This window comes from Eptatretus burgeri, chromosome 2 (assembly GCF_056783735.1).
Source record: "Eptatretus burgeri isolate ZD-2024b chromosome 2, Ebu_testis_v1, whole genome shotgun sequence".
Classification (NCBI taxonomy): domain Eukaryota; kingdom Metazoa; phylum Chordata; class Myxini; order Myxiniformes; family Myxinidae; genus Eptatretus; species Eptatretus burgeri.
The window spans coordinates 153,578,590-153,595,885 of NC_140962.1; the positions used below are offsets into that span (position 1 = coordinate 153,578,590).

A 17,296-nucleotide genomic window follows, 5' to 3' on the forward strand; every position below is an offset into this window, starting at 1 on the left:
AAAAAAACAATTTTGCAACTTTTTTTCCAAAAAAATTCTATTTTATTTGAAAAATATTTCAATTTTTTTTCATTTCTACATGTTTTAAGTGATTTCCAACCAAAAAAACATTTGTTAGAGAAAAATCTTTTTTTGAGATTTTTCAAAAAAATTTCGATTTTATTTGAAAAATATTTGAATTTTTTTTCATTTCTACATGTTTTAAGTGATTTCCAACCAAAAAAACATTTGTTAGAGAAATTTTTTTTTTTGAGATTTTTCAAAAAAATTTCGATTTTATTTGAAAAATATTTGAATTTTTTTTCATTTCTACATGTTTTAAGTGATTTCCAACCCCCCCAAAAAAAAATTGTTAGAGAAAAAAAAACCCAAAAATTTTGCAACTTTTTTTTTCAAAAAAATTTCGATTTTATTTGAAAAATATTTCAATTTTTTTTCATTTCTACATGTTTTAAGTGATTTCCAACCAAAAAAACATTTGTTAGAGAAAAAAATTTTTTTGAGATTTTTCAAAAAAATTTCGATTTTATTTGAAAAATATTTGAATATTTTTTCATTTCTACATGTTTTAAGTGATTTCCAACCAAAAAAACATTTGTTAGAGAAAATGTTTTTTTGAGATTTTTCAGAAAAATTTCGATTTTATTTGAAAAATATTTTCAATTTTTTTTCATTTCTACATGTTTTAAGTGATTTCCAACCCCCCCCCCCCCCAAAAAAAAATTGTTAGAGAAAAAAAAACCCAAAAATTTTGCAACTTTTTTTTTCAAAAAAATTCCGATTTTATTTTTTTGGCATTTCTACATGCGCGTCGATCTAGTTTAGTTTATTCAATCGTGGTTCAGTAGAGTCTGATCCGTTTTGACCTACAATGAATAGGATATCGGGTTCACTTAAGTGACCCAGCAGTATCGACGGCGGAGGTTTTGCACTCTATCGAGTGCTCCCCCTCTTGTTTTAATTTTTTTTGACCGTTAATTGTTGTAATATCTGTTCTGCGATTACATAACCGAACCGACAGTGTAATCCTTCATTCATGTGGCGATCACAAAGGATTTTGCGAATCTTCTGGCCGGATAGAGTGAGCAACGGAGGAGGTTGGAAGGGAATGGACATGAACTGATGAAGAGGACATGGATGTGCGTGTGGAAAACACCATTAAAAGAGAGACAAGCTGGAGAGCCGAAGGTGGTGGACCTGACGGCGTGTGGTGTTGGCTGATGGAGCGAGAAACTGCCTGGACGTCGGTCAGTCAGTCAGTCAGTCAGTCAGTGATTCCTTCAGAGGCTCCACGTGCCGCCACATGCGGGTATGACAGGTTTGAACGAACTTTCCGTGTGACGTCATTTTGGGGGGAAAACTCGGAAGTGCCAAAAACAAACACCAACAACAACAACAACAACAACAACAACAAGCAAAAGTAAACAAATCAAAAATGACGTAATTAACGAAAATCGAGTTAAACATTTTAAGATTACGTCATTTTTCTCGTATAAATCACTCGAGTCCCCGAGGAGTTCGATGAAAATGAAACTTTACGAATTTGAACTCGACACGTGTGATTCGTTTTAATTCATTTATTTATTTTGAATAACGCGCGACGCGGGTTCTTGATGGGACAATGGAATCGAGGGGCGTCCTCGGTCTCGTCCCGACGTGGCTGGAGATCCAAGGACTATCGGAGGAGTCTCTCCGAGCCGCGATCACCGAGCTCGGCATCGAGATCCTCGGAGCTCTGTGTGCCCGGGCCGAGCCCGCTCCGGTGAGGATTCGACTCTGTTCGTTGGCCACACTGAAGTTTACCTTCACCATGTACGCCGAGCTCTGTCGGTACATGGAGTCGTGCCGTGCGGGGCGAGCATCCGAACGGGTCGTCGTGCCTCGACTTGGGAAGGATGCCGAGGAGACGGGACAACATGTTGCAGTTTTGCTGATCAAGGTGAAGGACGACGACTCGGTTGGTGCTGAAGACCGGGGAAAGGACCAGGTGCATGATGGTGAGTAGTGAGAACTGCCGGTCGTTCTTTATAAACTCGATTTCCCGTGATGCAATGGATTGAGTCTTGGCAAGTCCAGACGCAGTCATGAGGCTTAAGTGCAAGTTCCTGAAATGTTTGTTGAAACAACTAGAAGGGCACTCGGTAGAGCGCGTACCTCCACCACGCAATGCCTGATCCACGAGAACATATCGGGCCCAAGACATGTTTGAAATATCATGTTATGCAGGACTGTCTCTCAATTGGTGAAGAACCACTTAAAAAAAATTAAATAATTCTCGTATCCAGATCTGGATTCAGATCTTCACCAACATCGAATCGACTCGTCCTTGTCACACACCCGACGTGTCCACCAAGTTTCATCCGAATCCGTCCAAAACTTTTTGAGATATCCTGCACACAAATAGACAGACAGAAAGGGGTGAAAACATAACCTCCTTCACCTTCGGTGGCGGAGGTAACTATGGATGTTGTCAGAGGTGGATTAAGATTTGAGGGGGTACAAAAATTTGGGTACAAAAAATATTTCGGCCTAAAAAGGACTCCGTGATATCTTCACACTCACTTTGCCCATGTGTTGCTTTGGACTCGACTGAAAAAAACACCTGGAGGAATTACCATGTTTTATTGTCTTCCCCCCCCCCCCTTAAGGGAAAAAAATGCCATGTTATGTTCCATGTGTTCCATAACCAATCGGCTTGCTATCGCTTGCCAGATGGAGGGGCCGCGGGTAGGCAACGTGGGCTTACCGTTCCTTATCAACCATTTTATTGGAGTGCTTGCTTGAGTGCTTAGGCCACTTGGCGAGCGCTCTATAAGCTTTCCTCACACCTTACCATTAAGGCCCAGTCACACCTTTACATTTTAGCCAGCTTATGCCGATTTTTGAAAAATTTGTCTAAAACGCTAGCACACGTCGAATAAGTTATGGGTAAGTTTTGGAAACATTGAGAGCACGCTGAAAAACACTGCCGTACGTCTTGGTACGCTGGCTTTCATCGTTGTACTTTACGGTTGTCCTCAAATTTTCGATGCTTGAAATTTTACGACTTATGCCAGCGTATGACTCGCACGTTCCGCATAACGCTGGCCATAAGTTGTAGGCACGTTACGCGATCGTTGACACACGTCGACACACGTTAATTGTAAGTTAATCGTAAGTCGAAACACGTCGAGGTAATGTTTAGAGTACCCGAAACTTATTTCTAACCTATGAGTAACGTGTTGTAGGCACGTTACGCGATCGTTGGCACACGTCCATACACATTACTTGTAAGGTACTCATAAGTCAAAACACGTCGAGGTAATGGTTAGCGTCAGTGTTCCAGACTCCCTGTTTTTCTTTTTTTTTAATTTTTTTTTTCTTCGGTATGATGGTGATGTTGACACTTCGATTTCTAGTGCGGTTATAATATAATATTAATAGGCTGCCGCTCAACGATTTAAATCGTAACCGCACGAGAGATCGAAGTGTCAACATGACCGTCATACCGAAGAAAATTTTTTTTTAAAAAAACCAGGGAGTCTGGAACACTGACGCTAACCATTACCTTGACGTGTTTCGACTTACGAGTAACGTACAAGTAACTTTTGTCGACGTGTGCCAACGATCGCATATCGTGCGTACAACTTATTCCCATCGCATGCGGAACGTGAGGCATACGGCAAGTGCGTCGTAAAATGTTTAACACGTTTAAAAGAACAGGACGTATGATAGCGTACTTTAGCGTTCTATTCACGTATACCAAACTTACCCATACCGTATTCGACGTGCGCCAGCGTTTTAGATGCATTTTTCAGAGGTCGGCATACGCTGGCAAGATCGCCAAGGTGTGACTGCGATGTTGACACTTCCATTTCTTCGGCGGTTATGATTTGAATCATTGTGCGGCAGCCTTTTAATAGGCTACGCCACGTGATCGTCGGCGATACGTGCAGCGCGCTACGCATAAGTTAGACTATCGTTGGGCATAGGTTGTGAACGCCGACAACAGGCTAAGCATTCGTTGGCATAAGTTATCTATAAGACGACGAAACGTTCTGTGTCCGTTATTAATATGTTATGCATACGACCAACTCGTTATGAATACGTCCGAATCTTTTAAAAACTCATCAAAAGTTCAGCGTAAGCCAGCATTTTACATACATTTTGATACGTTGCCATTGCTGGCTAAAGCGTCAAGGTGTGACTGGGCCTTAATTGACCACACCTTAATTGACTTAATTGATCAAGTAATTGACCACACCTCAGAACATATGCTACCCTATTCTGCTTCTGCCGCTTGTGTAACGAAAAAAGTTAATTTTTGGTGATTTTTACTCTTTTCACCGTTGTTGAGATATTTTCCGCTTTTGAGCACCAGCATCCAGGAACAGCTGACATTTCCCGATTCTTGAGTAAGAATTCTCCAGGCAGTTAAACCAACACTTGCAGAGGTTTAAATCACTTTTTCTTTATTTAAAACACTCTAAAACATTTAAAACACCGTAGCGCTGCCCGCGCACGGCCCCTCGGTGGCGCTGCCCGTCCACGCTCCCCCCTCCCCCACAGTGCTGCCTGCCCAAGGCCACTCCACAAATATTCCTTCTTGATGCCCTTCTCAACTCTGCCCACAGTCACCAACCGAATGCTGTTTTGGCAGGTCGTATACTCTGGTAAGAGCAAGGTAATGAATGCAGTGGAAGAAACCTTAAAATATATTTTAGAAACTTCCCCCATGTACAGTTAATTGTGGTGTGCACATTTTGAACAGTGTTGTTCACAGCACTGATTAGTGATTGGAATTTCTGAATCGAGAAAGTTATTGTGGAAGATATTTTGCCCATTAGCATCGTGTGCAAATTATCCATTTATTTGACTTTGTGTGCTGCGATTGTAGTCTGCCTTTCGGTCAATGAACCATTTGCTGAAAATTGACTTTTTGTGAATTTTCTTCACAGGATTACACAAGAAGCTCACCGGAAAGTTCCCGTGCACATCGTGCTCTCTCAAATTCATCACTAAGGCTGCTTTGCGCGTGCACTTGGAGACGCACCGACCACTTTCGAGGGATGAGAAGTACCAAGGCGCTGATGATTCCAACACTATACGTTTTCAAATCATGCTTGATAAAAATGCTCGCAAGAAAGAAATGTGCAAGACAAGAAAGAAGCCATTTACCTGCAATTTGTGTAGGAAAAAATTCCTTTACGCTTCGCAATACAACGTGCACATGAATGTTCACAACGGCGACCGACCATTCACGTGCTCTGTTTGTGGGAAGAGGTTCAGTCGGTCATCGAACTGTCAAAAGCACATGTGTATTCACACGGGAGAGCATCGATACCGTTGCAAGGTGTGTGCAAAGAAATTCTGGTACGAGTCCGATTTGAAATGGCACATGTGTGTTCACACGAAGAAGAAGCCGTCCGTCTCCAAAGTTTGTGACGAGGGATTCAGTCCGTCTTCGGACTGGCAGAGTCACCTGCAAACTCACGGCGGAGAGGGCCCACACAGTTGCGATGTTTGTGCAATGACATTCCCGTACAAATCATATTTAAAAAGTCACGTGCGTGTTCATTTGGGAGTGTGTCCGTACATTTGCAAAGTTTGTGTGAAGACGTTCTGGACCAAGTCGGGTTTAAGGAGGCACATGACCATTCACATTGATGAACACACCTACCGTTGCAAAGTCTGTGCAAAGTCATTCTCGCATCAGTCGGATCATAGAAGGCACTTGGGAATTCACGCGGCAGAGCGTCCGAAAAATTGCAAAGTTTGCTCAAAGTCGTTCTGGTACGAATCGGGTTTAAAAAGGCACATGCGTGTTCACGCTCAAGAGTGTCCGTACAGTTGCAAGCGTTGCACGAAGACGTTCCTTTGCGAATTGGATTTTAAACAGCACCTGTGCACTCGCGCAGGAGAGCATCGATACAGTTGTAAAAAATGTGCAAAGACTTTCTGGTATAAATCGAATTTCCGTCGGCACGTGTCCATTCACAAGGGGAAGAAGCGTTGAAAATGGGGGTGTCCTGCTCGCCTTCCCATCCCATGAAGCGTGGGCATCAAAAAAAAATACACATGGCATCGTGACCAGACATCCTACTGCATCTCTTGATATATATTTTCAAACCATGGTGTCGGTCAGTGCATTTGTCTGTCTCCTGTTTGACGGCTGCTTGTCGCGCTGCGTTTGAAAAGCTGCGCATCTGTATTGAAGTAGATTTAATATAGATCTTCATGGAACAACACACAATTCAAAATAGCCATGTTTTTCCCTCTTTTTAGACAAATCCAACCTTCACCACCGGATGTTGCCACCACCATTTCGTGGTAGGTGGGATAAATAGCTCAGTGTTTTGGCTCTGAGAAACTTAAAAAGCTTCTGGATTAAATAACTGCCAAAGGGATCACCAAAGAGGACTTTGATCATGAACATTCTCGACAGGGTTCAACAAAGCAAGAGGCAAGTTCATCTAGAGTGTATGAGGTGGTGTATATTTTGCCAAAAGGTTAACAAATACCTTAAGGGACAGAACTCTCAGCAACGTCTGATTCAATGCGCTCAGCTACACGCTGATGCCACAGTTGGACAACCTGCTGTAAGAAAGATGGACCAGCGGATGCTTGCTGTTGTAAGTAGGGGCCTTGTGGCAGCTGATGGCCATTACCATAATCTACTGGTCAAAAGTTTTAGAACACCCCCATTTTCCAGTTTTTACTGACATTTAAGCAGTTTAATATTTCAATGTGCTCTGAAATTAAAGCATAGAACAAATAAACAAATGCAGATAAAAAATAAATCATAGAATCGTTTTGTTGAACAAAATTTAAACTAAATTTTTGACTCGTCAAAGTAGCCACCTTTTGCAGATGTAACAGCCGAACATACTCGTGGCATTCTTTCTACAATGGAGTTCAAATATTGTTCGGAAAGTTCTTCCCAACACTGTTGCAGAAGTTCCCACAAATGTGTTGCACTTGTAGGTTGCTTTGCTTTCACCCTTCTGTCCAGTTCATCCCAAAGCAGCTTGATGGGGTTGAAGTCTGGAGACTGTGCTGGCCATTCCATGATTTGAAGCCTACCGTCTGTTTCTTTTCTTCGAAAGTAGTTCTGACATAGCCTGGAGGTATGTTTTGAGTCGTTATCTTGCTGTAGGATGAACCCTTGACCAACTAGGCGTAGACCAGAGGGTATTGCATGGTGCTGCAAAATGTTGTGGTAGCCCTTTTGGTTCAGGGTGCCAGTCACTATGTGCAAGTCGCCGACTCTGGATCCAGCAAAAGAGCCCCAGATCATTACGCTTCCTCCTCCATGTTTGACAGTTGGTGTCACACACTGAGGAACCATCCTTTTGCCTAGTCGACGGCGTACAAAAACCCTGCGTGATGAACCGAAGATTTCAAATTTTGATTCATCGGTCCATAAGACCTTCCAGTTTTCAGTAGTCCACTGGCGGTGCTTCGTGGCCCAGGCAAGCCTCTTTTTCTTATTTTGCCATCTTAGCAATGGCTTTCTTACTGCCACTCGACCTGTCAAACCTGCAGCTCGAAGTCTTCTCTTCACAGTTGAAACTGAGACTTCCTTACTCCGACCAGTGTTAAGCTGTGCTTGAAGCTGCTGTCCTGTGAGCCGCCGATCACGCAAGCTGTTGACTCAGAAACTTGTCTTCTGATTGTGTTGTGGCTTTGGGTCTGTTCAACCTCTTCCTGTCAGAGTTTCCTCCAGTTTCTAAGTGCCTTTTTATGGTGTAGGAAACTGTACTCACTGATACCTTGGCTTACTTTGCAATTTCCCCAAAGGAAAGACCGACACTTTTAAGAGTTATAATGGTCTGTCTGTCTTCCTTTATTAATTGCCTTTTTCTCACCATTATGAGAGCAATATACTACTTCCTGCAGTGCAATATTGTCCAAATAATGCTTCAGAGGGTGTAGCAACAGTCTGTTCCAACACTGCTTTTATACAGAAAGAAGATTTGTAACTAATCAACAAAAGTTGGGACACCTGTAGGAATTGTTTGCATCACCTTTCAAGGCTTAATTTACTTCCATTGTTGCAGAACAGCTGCAGTTGCTAACCCATTACTTGTTCTCTGAAAAGGGCCTGTTTTAACAACTCTGAAATTTACATTATTTTTCAGTTTTTGGTAACCTAAACTTTTTTTTTTAAACTCTGGCAGTTTACCACTTCGTTTTGTACCATTTCAGGTTATTCACTGGACTTGAACTGCTTAAATTTCAGTAAAAACGGCAAAAATGGGGGTGTTCCAAAACTTTTGACTGGTGGAGTAGGTCATGCTACTGTGTGTACACAAAAGAGGATTCTGCATCAGGCAGTTGCAATGGCATGGAAGGTAGTGGTAAGGACGATGATGTTCTCTATCATGCAGCAGTGATCATTTCGTACAGAGACTTATTTACGTTCATAAGGAATATACTCTTTTCAATGCCTGAAGTGATGCGAATGATGCGTGAAGTGATCGATGGTGATGCGTGTGATCGATGTGATGGAGGTATGGCCTTCTCTCAACCATTCTCTCACAACTCTCACAACCCACTGCGGAATCAGCAAACATACCTGCTGCAGTTTAACACTTCATGCAGGTGATCATTACCTGGCATGAAAACATATCGAACCAGAGCATTCGTGTTGAAAGGCAGATAACATCGACAGGTCAAGATATCATTTATGCAGTCATGGATGGAAGACTGCATCCACCAAAACGTGTCTTACTGCCTCTTGTGGTGAAGTGTCTCACAGGAAGCGCTGAGCTGATCCAAATTCTCAATCAACTGGGGCACTGTGTTCCATACGCAGTGACGGAGCAGATAGAGACGGCTCTTTGTATGCAGAAGTTAGGATCTCTAACCGTCCAAAATGTCATTCTACCGACTGACCTTCTTCTCAACTTGATCAATCAAATACCACAGAAAATGTTTGTTTGGTATTTTAAGTGCATGTCTTGACTGACAACTTACAATGTGTCTTTTTATGTGTAATCGAAATTCTACAAATTGCGTGTCAAAAAAAACGAGGTATTTCTTTACCCCATATCCCATCGAAACATTTACACAAACACTTCTTCTTTCTTTGTACACATTGTCGAGGCTCGTTTGAGAGCTAACACACAATGCACAACAAGGGGGTCGGCAACAAGGGGGTCGGCGACAAGAGGGGTGGGAGAGGGAAGGACAAAACAGTGGGGAACAAAGACATTCGGAGATCTGTGGAAAGGAGAGGGATGGGGCGGGGAACACGGGGTAAATGAGATGGACACCACAGGGACTTTCAGGACCTTACACGACAGGGAACTTTCGGGAAGGAAGGCAGGGAATTTGAAGGAGGTGGGTTTGGGTTGGATTAATGGGAGTAGAAAAGATTGAGGTTTTGGATGGGGGAAGATAAGGGGTGGTTGTGAAGAGCTGTTTCTGTCAATCATATTCTGTCACCATTTTTGTACTACCGTTGATATTTTGAATTTTAGAAAATGGCTTTCAATAAACACCTGTTTTACCTCAAAAACTGCCTTTTCACATCAAATCCATGTGTTCAAATGATTGTGATGTATTTCTAGTAGTCGGTGTCTTATGAATGACCATACCGAGTAATTCAATGATTCGATTCTTTGAGTTATTTCAAATTGTTTGAAAAAATTTTTTTTTAATGCAGTTTTTGAGCCAAAAATGGCAATTTCCATGGTAACCATTGGTCATAATGCATGGAATTCACTTGGAAAAATTGCAGATACGGTAGTTAATTAAAACCAAAACCACCCCCCTCTAATACATTTTATCGATGAAATCCAATTTTTTTTTATTATAATTAAAAAAAAAACGTGGTTTTGTCCCAAAACTCTATATAAGCTGCCATTGTTCAATGAGCGTCAAAAGGGACAGATCATTGATGAGGACATTCTCAGATCCATCCACTGCAGTGAAAAGGATTTAATTATTTATTTGTATGCAGCCTTTGGCTGCTTGGTTGCATCATTTTTTTTGTGGGTGTGACTGTGCCACTGATGCAATGCCCCTGTTACCAGTAAGCTGGTACTCATTTTTCCAACCTCAGAAAGACGACAGGCTGAGTCAACTCACCTGGTGTTATTTCAACAGCACGACAGGGGCTCAAACTCAAAACCCGAAGATCTTAAAAGCCAGCCACCTAAACCGTTAAGACAACACCAGGCTGAGTGAAAAGGATCATGGGATATAACAGAGGCATGTCCAATAAGGAAGCAATGTCTCAGGGCGGTGACATTGAGGAACGTGCTGAGTAAGATCCTCTCATCTGCCATTAGACCGGCATACAAACTTCCAACGTGAAAGTGCAGTCTTGTTGATTTGTGAAAAATGCCATTGCTCGGTGCCACAAGTGATGGCATGCAGTAGTCCATTGCAAAGGTGGAAGGAGTAGCCTTGATCCAGCATCCCGACAAACATACGGACGATGACGTACATTCTGCTCTTCAAAAGCCTGAGTTTTGTTTGGATGAAAACTTGACACTCAAACAGTGATGAGTACTAGACCCAAGTGCAACTGTTGTATGTAAGTGCACGATGTGACAGATTGACACTTGGTTGTCTTTACCAATGCATAAATAAGTGTTTTCACAATTCCCACGAGATGACAATTTCCGTTCAAAATTCATACAATAATGTGATCAGTTCTTCTTTCGAAATATACTTCCTGAAATGGCGAGAAGGAAACTGAAAAGCACCAGGCGTCACACGGCAGTTGTTCAAACCCAGAAGAGAGGAGAGTGTCGAGCTTTTGTCAGCAGGAAGACTCTGGATCTGGACAGGTGATGATGTGTGCCCGTACCGCTGATTTGTACACTAACAATAGACGATGCAATTGACGTCACTTCCGCTGTAATAATGAGGCAACATGATGCTGCCGCCATTGTGGGAGACAAAGCAAGCTGTTTATAACGAGCTGATGTATGTAGTGACCATTTCATCAGCGGAAGGATTTCCCCATGCTTGACTCAGTATTAATTAATGTATTGTTGTGGGGTCGGGGGCGAGGAAGACCACGAGGGGGTGAGCTACCTTGGGTTCCCACCAGACTCTCCGGAATCGCAGGCCGTTGCACACGAATAACTTTGTGGCGCGGCGGGTCACTAATCGACCGTGAACGCCAATAACTCGACCACATGAATTTGGGTCCTCCGTCTGATACCATTTACCTAAAAGTCACGTGCTTTAATTACCGGGGGACATGACCTCGGTATGCCTTGCTCAAACCAGATCACCGTACCAGATCAGATGCAGCCAAGCGTAACTACCAAGAACGTACCGGCTAGAAAAACAGATCGTTGGGGGATAACGTCACGGCGAAGCAAGAATACAAACCATGCTGGACCAATGAAGGAAAAGACGAAAACGAGCTGGGAACATTTCTACACAAGCAATTATTTACAATCAAGTGAGGAAATGTATGTGGCACAGTAAATTGGGTTTGTTGGTATGTAATGCAGGGATGGCTGGGAATTTGTGGGGTGCAGCAAAAGGCAAGCAATCTTACAAAAGGAGACACAAAGCAGACTTATCGCGTTGGAACTTCTACAATCTTAACTTATGCTATGACAGGCGCCATCACATACACACAGAGACTCGAGGAAGATTAGATAGAGACGAGAGAGAAAAAGAGAAGATGAGGATAAACGGCCTCACAATAATTAAATTAAATAAAGTTACGAACACCACCCGGAGAAGTTTGAATTAAATTTAATAAAGTTGCGAACACCACCCGGAGAAGTTTGAATTAAATTAAATAAAGTTGCGAACACCGCCTGGAGAAGTTTGAATTAAATTAAATAAAGTTGTGAACACCACCCGGAGAAGTTTGAATTGAATTAAATAAAGTTACGAACACCGCCCGGAGAAGTTTGAGTTAAATTAAATAAAGTAGTGAACACCGCCCGGAGAAGTTTGAATTAAATTAAATAAAGTTGCGAACACCGCCCGGAGAAGTTTGAATTAATTAAATATGATTTGCACTGTGGGCTCTTGCACTTTATCACTTTCCCTGAATGCAAGATGTTGATAATGGATGATTTATTTTAGTTAATTATTGTGTTAATGAAACATAATATATGTCCACAAAGTAAATTTATAGGAAGGGAGAGAAAATGAAATGAAGACGGGTTGAACAAGAAAAAGAGCAGTCAGGGTTGGGAGACCCTCACCAGGACTTCTTTTGAGTGTTGTATTTTTATAGGTTTTCGGGTAAATCAATATGGCTGCCAAACCATGTGACCTATGACGTCATATATGTGAACCTTTTGTTCCTCATGGACAGGCAGTCATACGTGTAAGGTTTCGCCTCAATCTGTTCAACCACTTCAGAGAAGATTTATGAAGGTTATTTTTTTTGAAACAATATGATTACCGAATCATGTGACCGATGACGGCATGAAGTTTTTTTCGTTCTCTGGACCATTTTATCCTTCGATGACCCTCAATTTTCATACTGATCAGGTGTGGAATTCTACATATACAACTAGAACGGGCACTCAGTAGAGCGCATACCTTCGCCAACGCTTCATTCCCCCCCCCCCCAGAAACCGTTGATTGTGAGGGTATTTAATCCCATACCACATCTGCCATCTCATATGTGTTATGATGGCTTAAAACATTAAATTTCCTGTGTCATATCGAATATCACAAGATTGGGCATTGAATTCACAACATTTTGGCATTGGTTGCATGCAAATTGGATAAAAATCGACCGCACTATGGCAAAATGACGATTTTGACCTTTTCATGACCTCGACCTTGACCTTTGTACTCTTAATTTTGTAATTGGTATTAGAGTGTGGGGAACAGAACAGTCAACATTTTGGTGTTGGTTTCATGCAAATCGGATAAGAATTGACCGTGTTATGACTAAAACCGCACATTTTGCAATGTCGTGACCCCCCCTGACCTTTGACTCCCAACCGCTAATAAGGGTTATTACGTCATTGTGTCATGTCACATATCACAAGATGGGGCATTGAATTCTGAACATTTTGGCATTGGTTGCATGCAAATTGGATACAAATTGACCGCGCTATGGTAAAAAGATGATTTTGACCTTTTCATGACCTTGACCTTTGACCCGATCACTCCCAAAATCTAATCAAATGGTCCTCGGATAATAACCAATCCTCCCACCAAATTTGCTGCGATTCAGTTCAATACTTTTGGAGTTATGCCAGCCTGTCATCCTTCCGAGGTCGGCGAAATGAGTACCAGTATACTGGGCCGGTGTATACCCCGGTTAAAAGAGGTGTACCATATCCCTGTGTCGTAAGACGCGACCAGGGTTGCGTCAGGAAGGGCATCCGGCGTAAAACATGTGCCAAATCACTATGCGGATCATAATGGATGATCCGCTGTGGCGACCCCTAACGGGAGCAGCCGAAAGAAGAAGAAGAAGACTTTTGGAGTTATGCGAATAACAAACAAACAAACAAACACATATTCACAAACTAGAACGGGCACTCGGTAGAGCACATACCTTCGCCGCCGCAACTTTTTTCCGGGCACATTTGAAAAACGTAATTTTAAAACGTCCATGACGTCACAACCGTCAGTCCGATTGACGTCAAATTTGGTGTGTAACCTCCTTGAAGGCAGTCCAACAAAATGGAATGATAAACACTGAAAAATTAAAAAGTTGAAAAATGACGTCATCTTTTGACGTCATTTTGACGCACTTCCGGGGACGTCACGTCCAATCGGGGACTACCATTCTGAAAGCTCGTAGTTCACTGAACGTTTTAACGTTGGTTTCATGTCAATAGCTCTATTAGATCTGAAGCTATGCCTACAAGTATATTTTGACCTTGAGTGTGACCTTGACCTTGACTACAGAGTTAATTGGCAAAACCTGTACATCAATAAACAGATATTTTGGTACTGATCCTAATACCTGGATTTGGGAGACTTTGCTTTATAAATTATATAGATATTTGAATGTAAAATATCAGGACATTTTAGCCACAATTGAAAAACGTCATGTTCAAACGTCAATGACGTCATAACGGTCAGTCCGATCGAAGTCAAATTTGGTGTGTGACGTCCTTAAGGTAAGTCCTACAAAACGGTATGATCAAAACTGATGAGATAGAAAATTGAAAATTTACGTCATCTTGTGACGTCATTTAGACGCACTTCCGATGACGTTACGTCAAATCCGACACTACATATCCGAAAGGTATCTCGTCATGGAACAATATGGCGGTGGTTATGAGTTATGCGAATAACAAACACACATATTCACAAATAAATAAATACACAGCGACCAAAACATAACCTTTCGCAGAATGCGAAGGTAATAAATAAATAAATAAATACACAGCGATCAAAACATAACCTTCGCAACAAAGTTTGCGAAGGCAATAAATAAATACACAGCGATCAAAAAAAAACCTTCGCAACAAAGTTTGCGAAGGTAATTATGACGTCATAACGAGGGCACCTACGACGTCATGAAAAATCACTTATTCCACATGAGGAGTACTTGCTACCTGCCAAGTTTCAATGTTTTTTCCTTGGTGCGGTTTCAGAGATGCAGAGGTCCAAAGTTTTTCTGTTTTTCTAATATGGCTGCCACACCACGTGACCGATGACGTCATTATTATCATTAAAACATTCTACATGAGTAGTCGCACCAATGGTAAAAACAAACAAGCCGGTAGGCGACATGGGTGGTCGCTACATAATTGCATACTAGTCATAGTTATTGACGGATCGGGCTGAAATTTTTTGACAAAGAGGTTGATTACAGTACGCATAAAAGCCTGGAAGCCGATTTTTGATTTTCGAAAAAGTATATTTTTTAGGATTTTCCAAAAATTTCAAAGTCCCGTTGCTAGGCAACGGTGGCGTCCATAGCAACGGTGCTCAAAAGCATAGAACTAGATCCTGGTATGAACCTACCTGTCAAGTTTCATCAAAATCGGTTGACTCCTCTGGCCTCCAGAGCTGTCCATTACATACAAACAAACATACAAGCCAGTAGGCAACATGGGTGGTCGTTACATAATTGCATACTAGTCATACAGTTTTTGACGGATCGGGCTGAAATTTTTTGACAAAGGTTGATTATAGTGCGCATAAAAGCGTGGAAGCCGATTTTTAATTTTCGAATTTTTTTTTTTTTTTTAGGATTTTTCAAAAATTTCAAAGTCCCGTTGCTTGGCAACGGTGGCGTCCATAGCAACGGTGCTCAAAAGCATACAACTCGATCCTGGTATGATCCTACCAGTCAAGTTTCATCAAAATTGGTTGGCTCCGCTGACCTCCAGAGCTGTCCATTACATACAGACAGACGGAAAAACTGAAAATAAGGGTAGTCCAGCAGCGACCACCGAACAAACGGACCTTCAGCGAGGGTAAATATGGAACAAGTCGATAAAAAGGTGGAGTGATGAAAATCAAAAGTGATGGAAATACAGAAAGAAAAAGATAGACAGTGAGCATACGAATCACAAGTGTACAAAATAACTAATTGTAATGATTTGTTACTGAATGAAAAGAAAAGAGAGAAAAAGTATGAAATCGAGTTACTACATTTACATTTTATTTGGCCACATCAACAACAACAGCATCAGACTTTTCATCAGAAACTGAACAAAAAAAAATGTTTCATTGTTAAAAACGCATTTTCGGGCGGTGTTCGCTACTTTATTAAACTTAACTCAAACTTCTCCGGTGGTGTTCACAACTTTATTTAATTGAACTCAAACTTCTCCGGTGGTGTTCGCAACTTTATTAAACTTAACTCAAACTTCTCCGGTGGTGTTCACAACTTTATTTAATTGAACTCAAACTTCTCCGGTGGTGTTCACAACTTTATTTAATTGAACTCAAACTTCTCCAGGCAGTGTTCACAACTTTATTTAATTGAACTCAAACTTCTCCGGTGGTGTTCACAACTTTATTTAATTTAATTCAAACTTCTCTGGTGGTGTTTATTTAAATGAACTCAAACTTCTCCGGTGGTGTTCGCAACTTTATTTAAATGAACTCAAACTTCTCCGGTGGTGTTCACAACTTTATTTAATTTGATTAAAACTTCTCCGGCGGTGTTCGCAACTTTATTTAATTTAATTCAAACTTCTCCGGTGGTGTTCGTAACTTTATTTAATTTAATTCAAACTTCTCCGGCGGTGTTCGCAACTTTATTTAATTTAATTCAAACTTCTCCAGGCGGTGTTCGCAACTTTATTTAATTTAATTCAAACTTCTCCAGGCGGTGTTCGTAACTTTATTTAATTTAATTCAAACTTCTCCAGGCGGTGTTCGTAACTTTATTTAATTTAATTCAAACTTCTCCAGGTGGTGTTCGTAACTTTATTTAATTTAATTCAAACTTCTCCAGGTGGTGTTCGTAACTTTATTTAATTTAATTCAAACTTCTCCAGGCGGTGTTCGCAACTTTATTTAATTTAATTCAAACTTCTCCAGGCGGTGTTCGCAACTTTATTTAATTTAATTCAAACTTCTCCAGGCGGTGTTCGTAACTTTATTTAATTTAATTCAAACTTCTCCAGGCGGTGTTCGTAACTTTATTTAATTTAATTCAAACTTCTCCAGGTGGTGTTCGTAACTTTATTTAATTTAATTCAAACTTCTCCAGGTGGTGTTCGCAACTTTATTTAATTTAATTCAAACTTCTCCGGGCGGTGTTCACAACTTTCTTTAATTTAATTCAAACTTCTCCGGGTGGTGTTCGCAACTTTCTTTAATTTAATTCAAACTTCTCCGGGCGGTGTTCGTAACTTTATATAATTTAATTCAAACTTCTCCGGGCGGTGTTCGCAACTTTCTTTAATTTAATTCAAACTTCTCCGGGTGGTGTTCGTAACTTTCTTTAATTTAATTCAAACTTCTCCGGGCGGTGTTCGCAACTTTCTTTAATTTAATTCAAACTTCTCTGGGCGGTGTTCGTAACTTTATTTAATTTAATTCAAACTTCTCCGGGCGGTGTTCACAACTTTATTTAATTTAATTCAAACTTCTCCGGACGGTGTTCGTAACTTTATTTAATTTAATTCAAACTTCTCCGGGCGGTGTTCCCAACTTTATTTAATTTAATTCAAACTTCTCCGGGCGGTGTTCGTAACTTTATTTAATTTAATTCAAACTTCTCCGGGCGGTGTTCACAACTTTATTTAATTTAATTCAAACTTCTCCGGGCGGTGTTCGTAACTTTATTTAATTTAATTCAAACTTCTCCGGGCGGTGTTCACAACTTTATTTAATTTAATTCAAACTTCTCCGGGCGGTGTTCACAACTTTATTTAATTTAATTCAAACTTCT

General features: G+C 41.1%; 1 protein-coding gene across 1 annotated transcript; it reads left to right on the plus strand.

Annotated features, from left to right (window-relative positions):
* Positions 1-738: 738 nt before the first annotated feature.
* LOC147033604 (uncharacterized) lies at positions 739-9,135 on the plus strand. Its single transcript, XM_085857494.1, has 2 exons — positions 739-1,997; positions 4,938-9,135. The coding sequence occupies exons 1-2, from the start codon at positions 1,622-1,624 to the stop codon at positions 5,993-5,995; spliced, it is 1,434 nt and encodes a 477-aa protein (XP_085713620.1). The 5' UTR covers positions 739-1,621; the 3' UTR covers positions 5,996-9,135.
* The last annotated feature ends 8,161 nt before the right edge of the window (positions 9,136-17,296 follow it).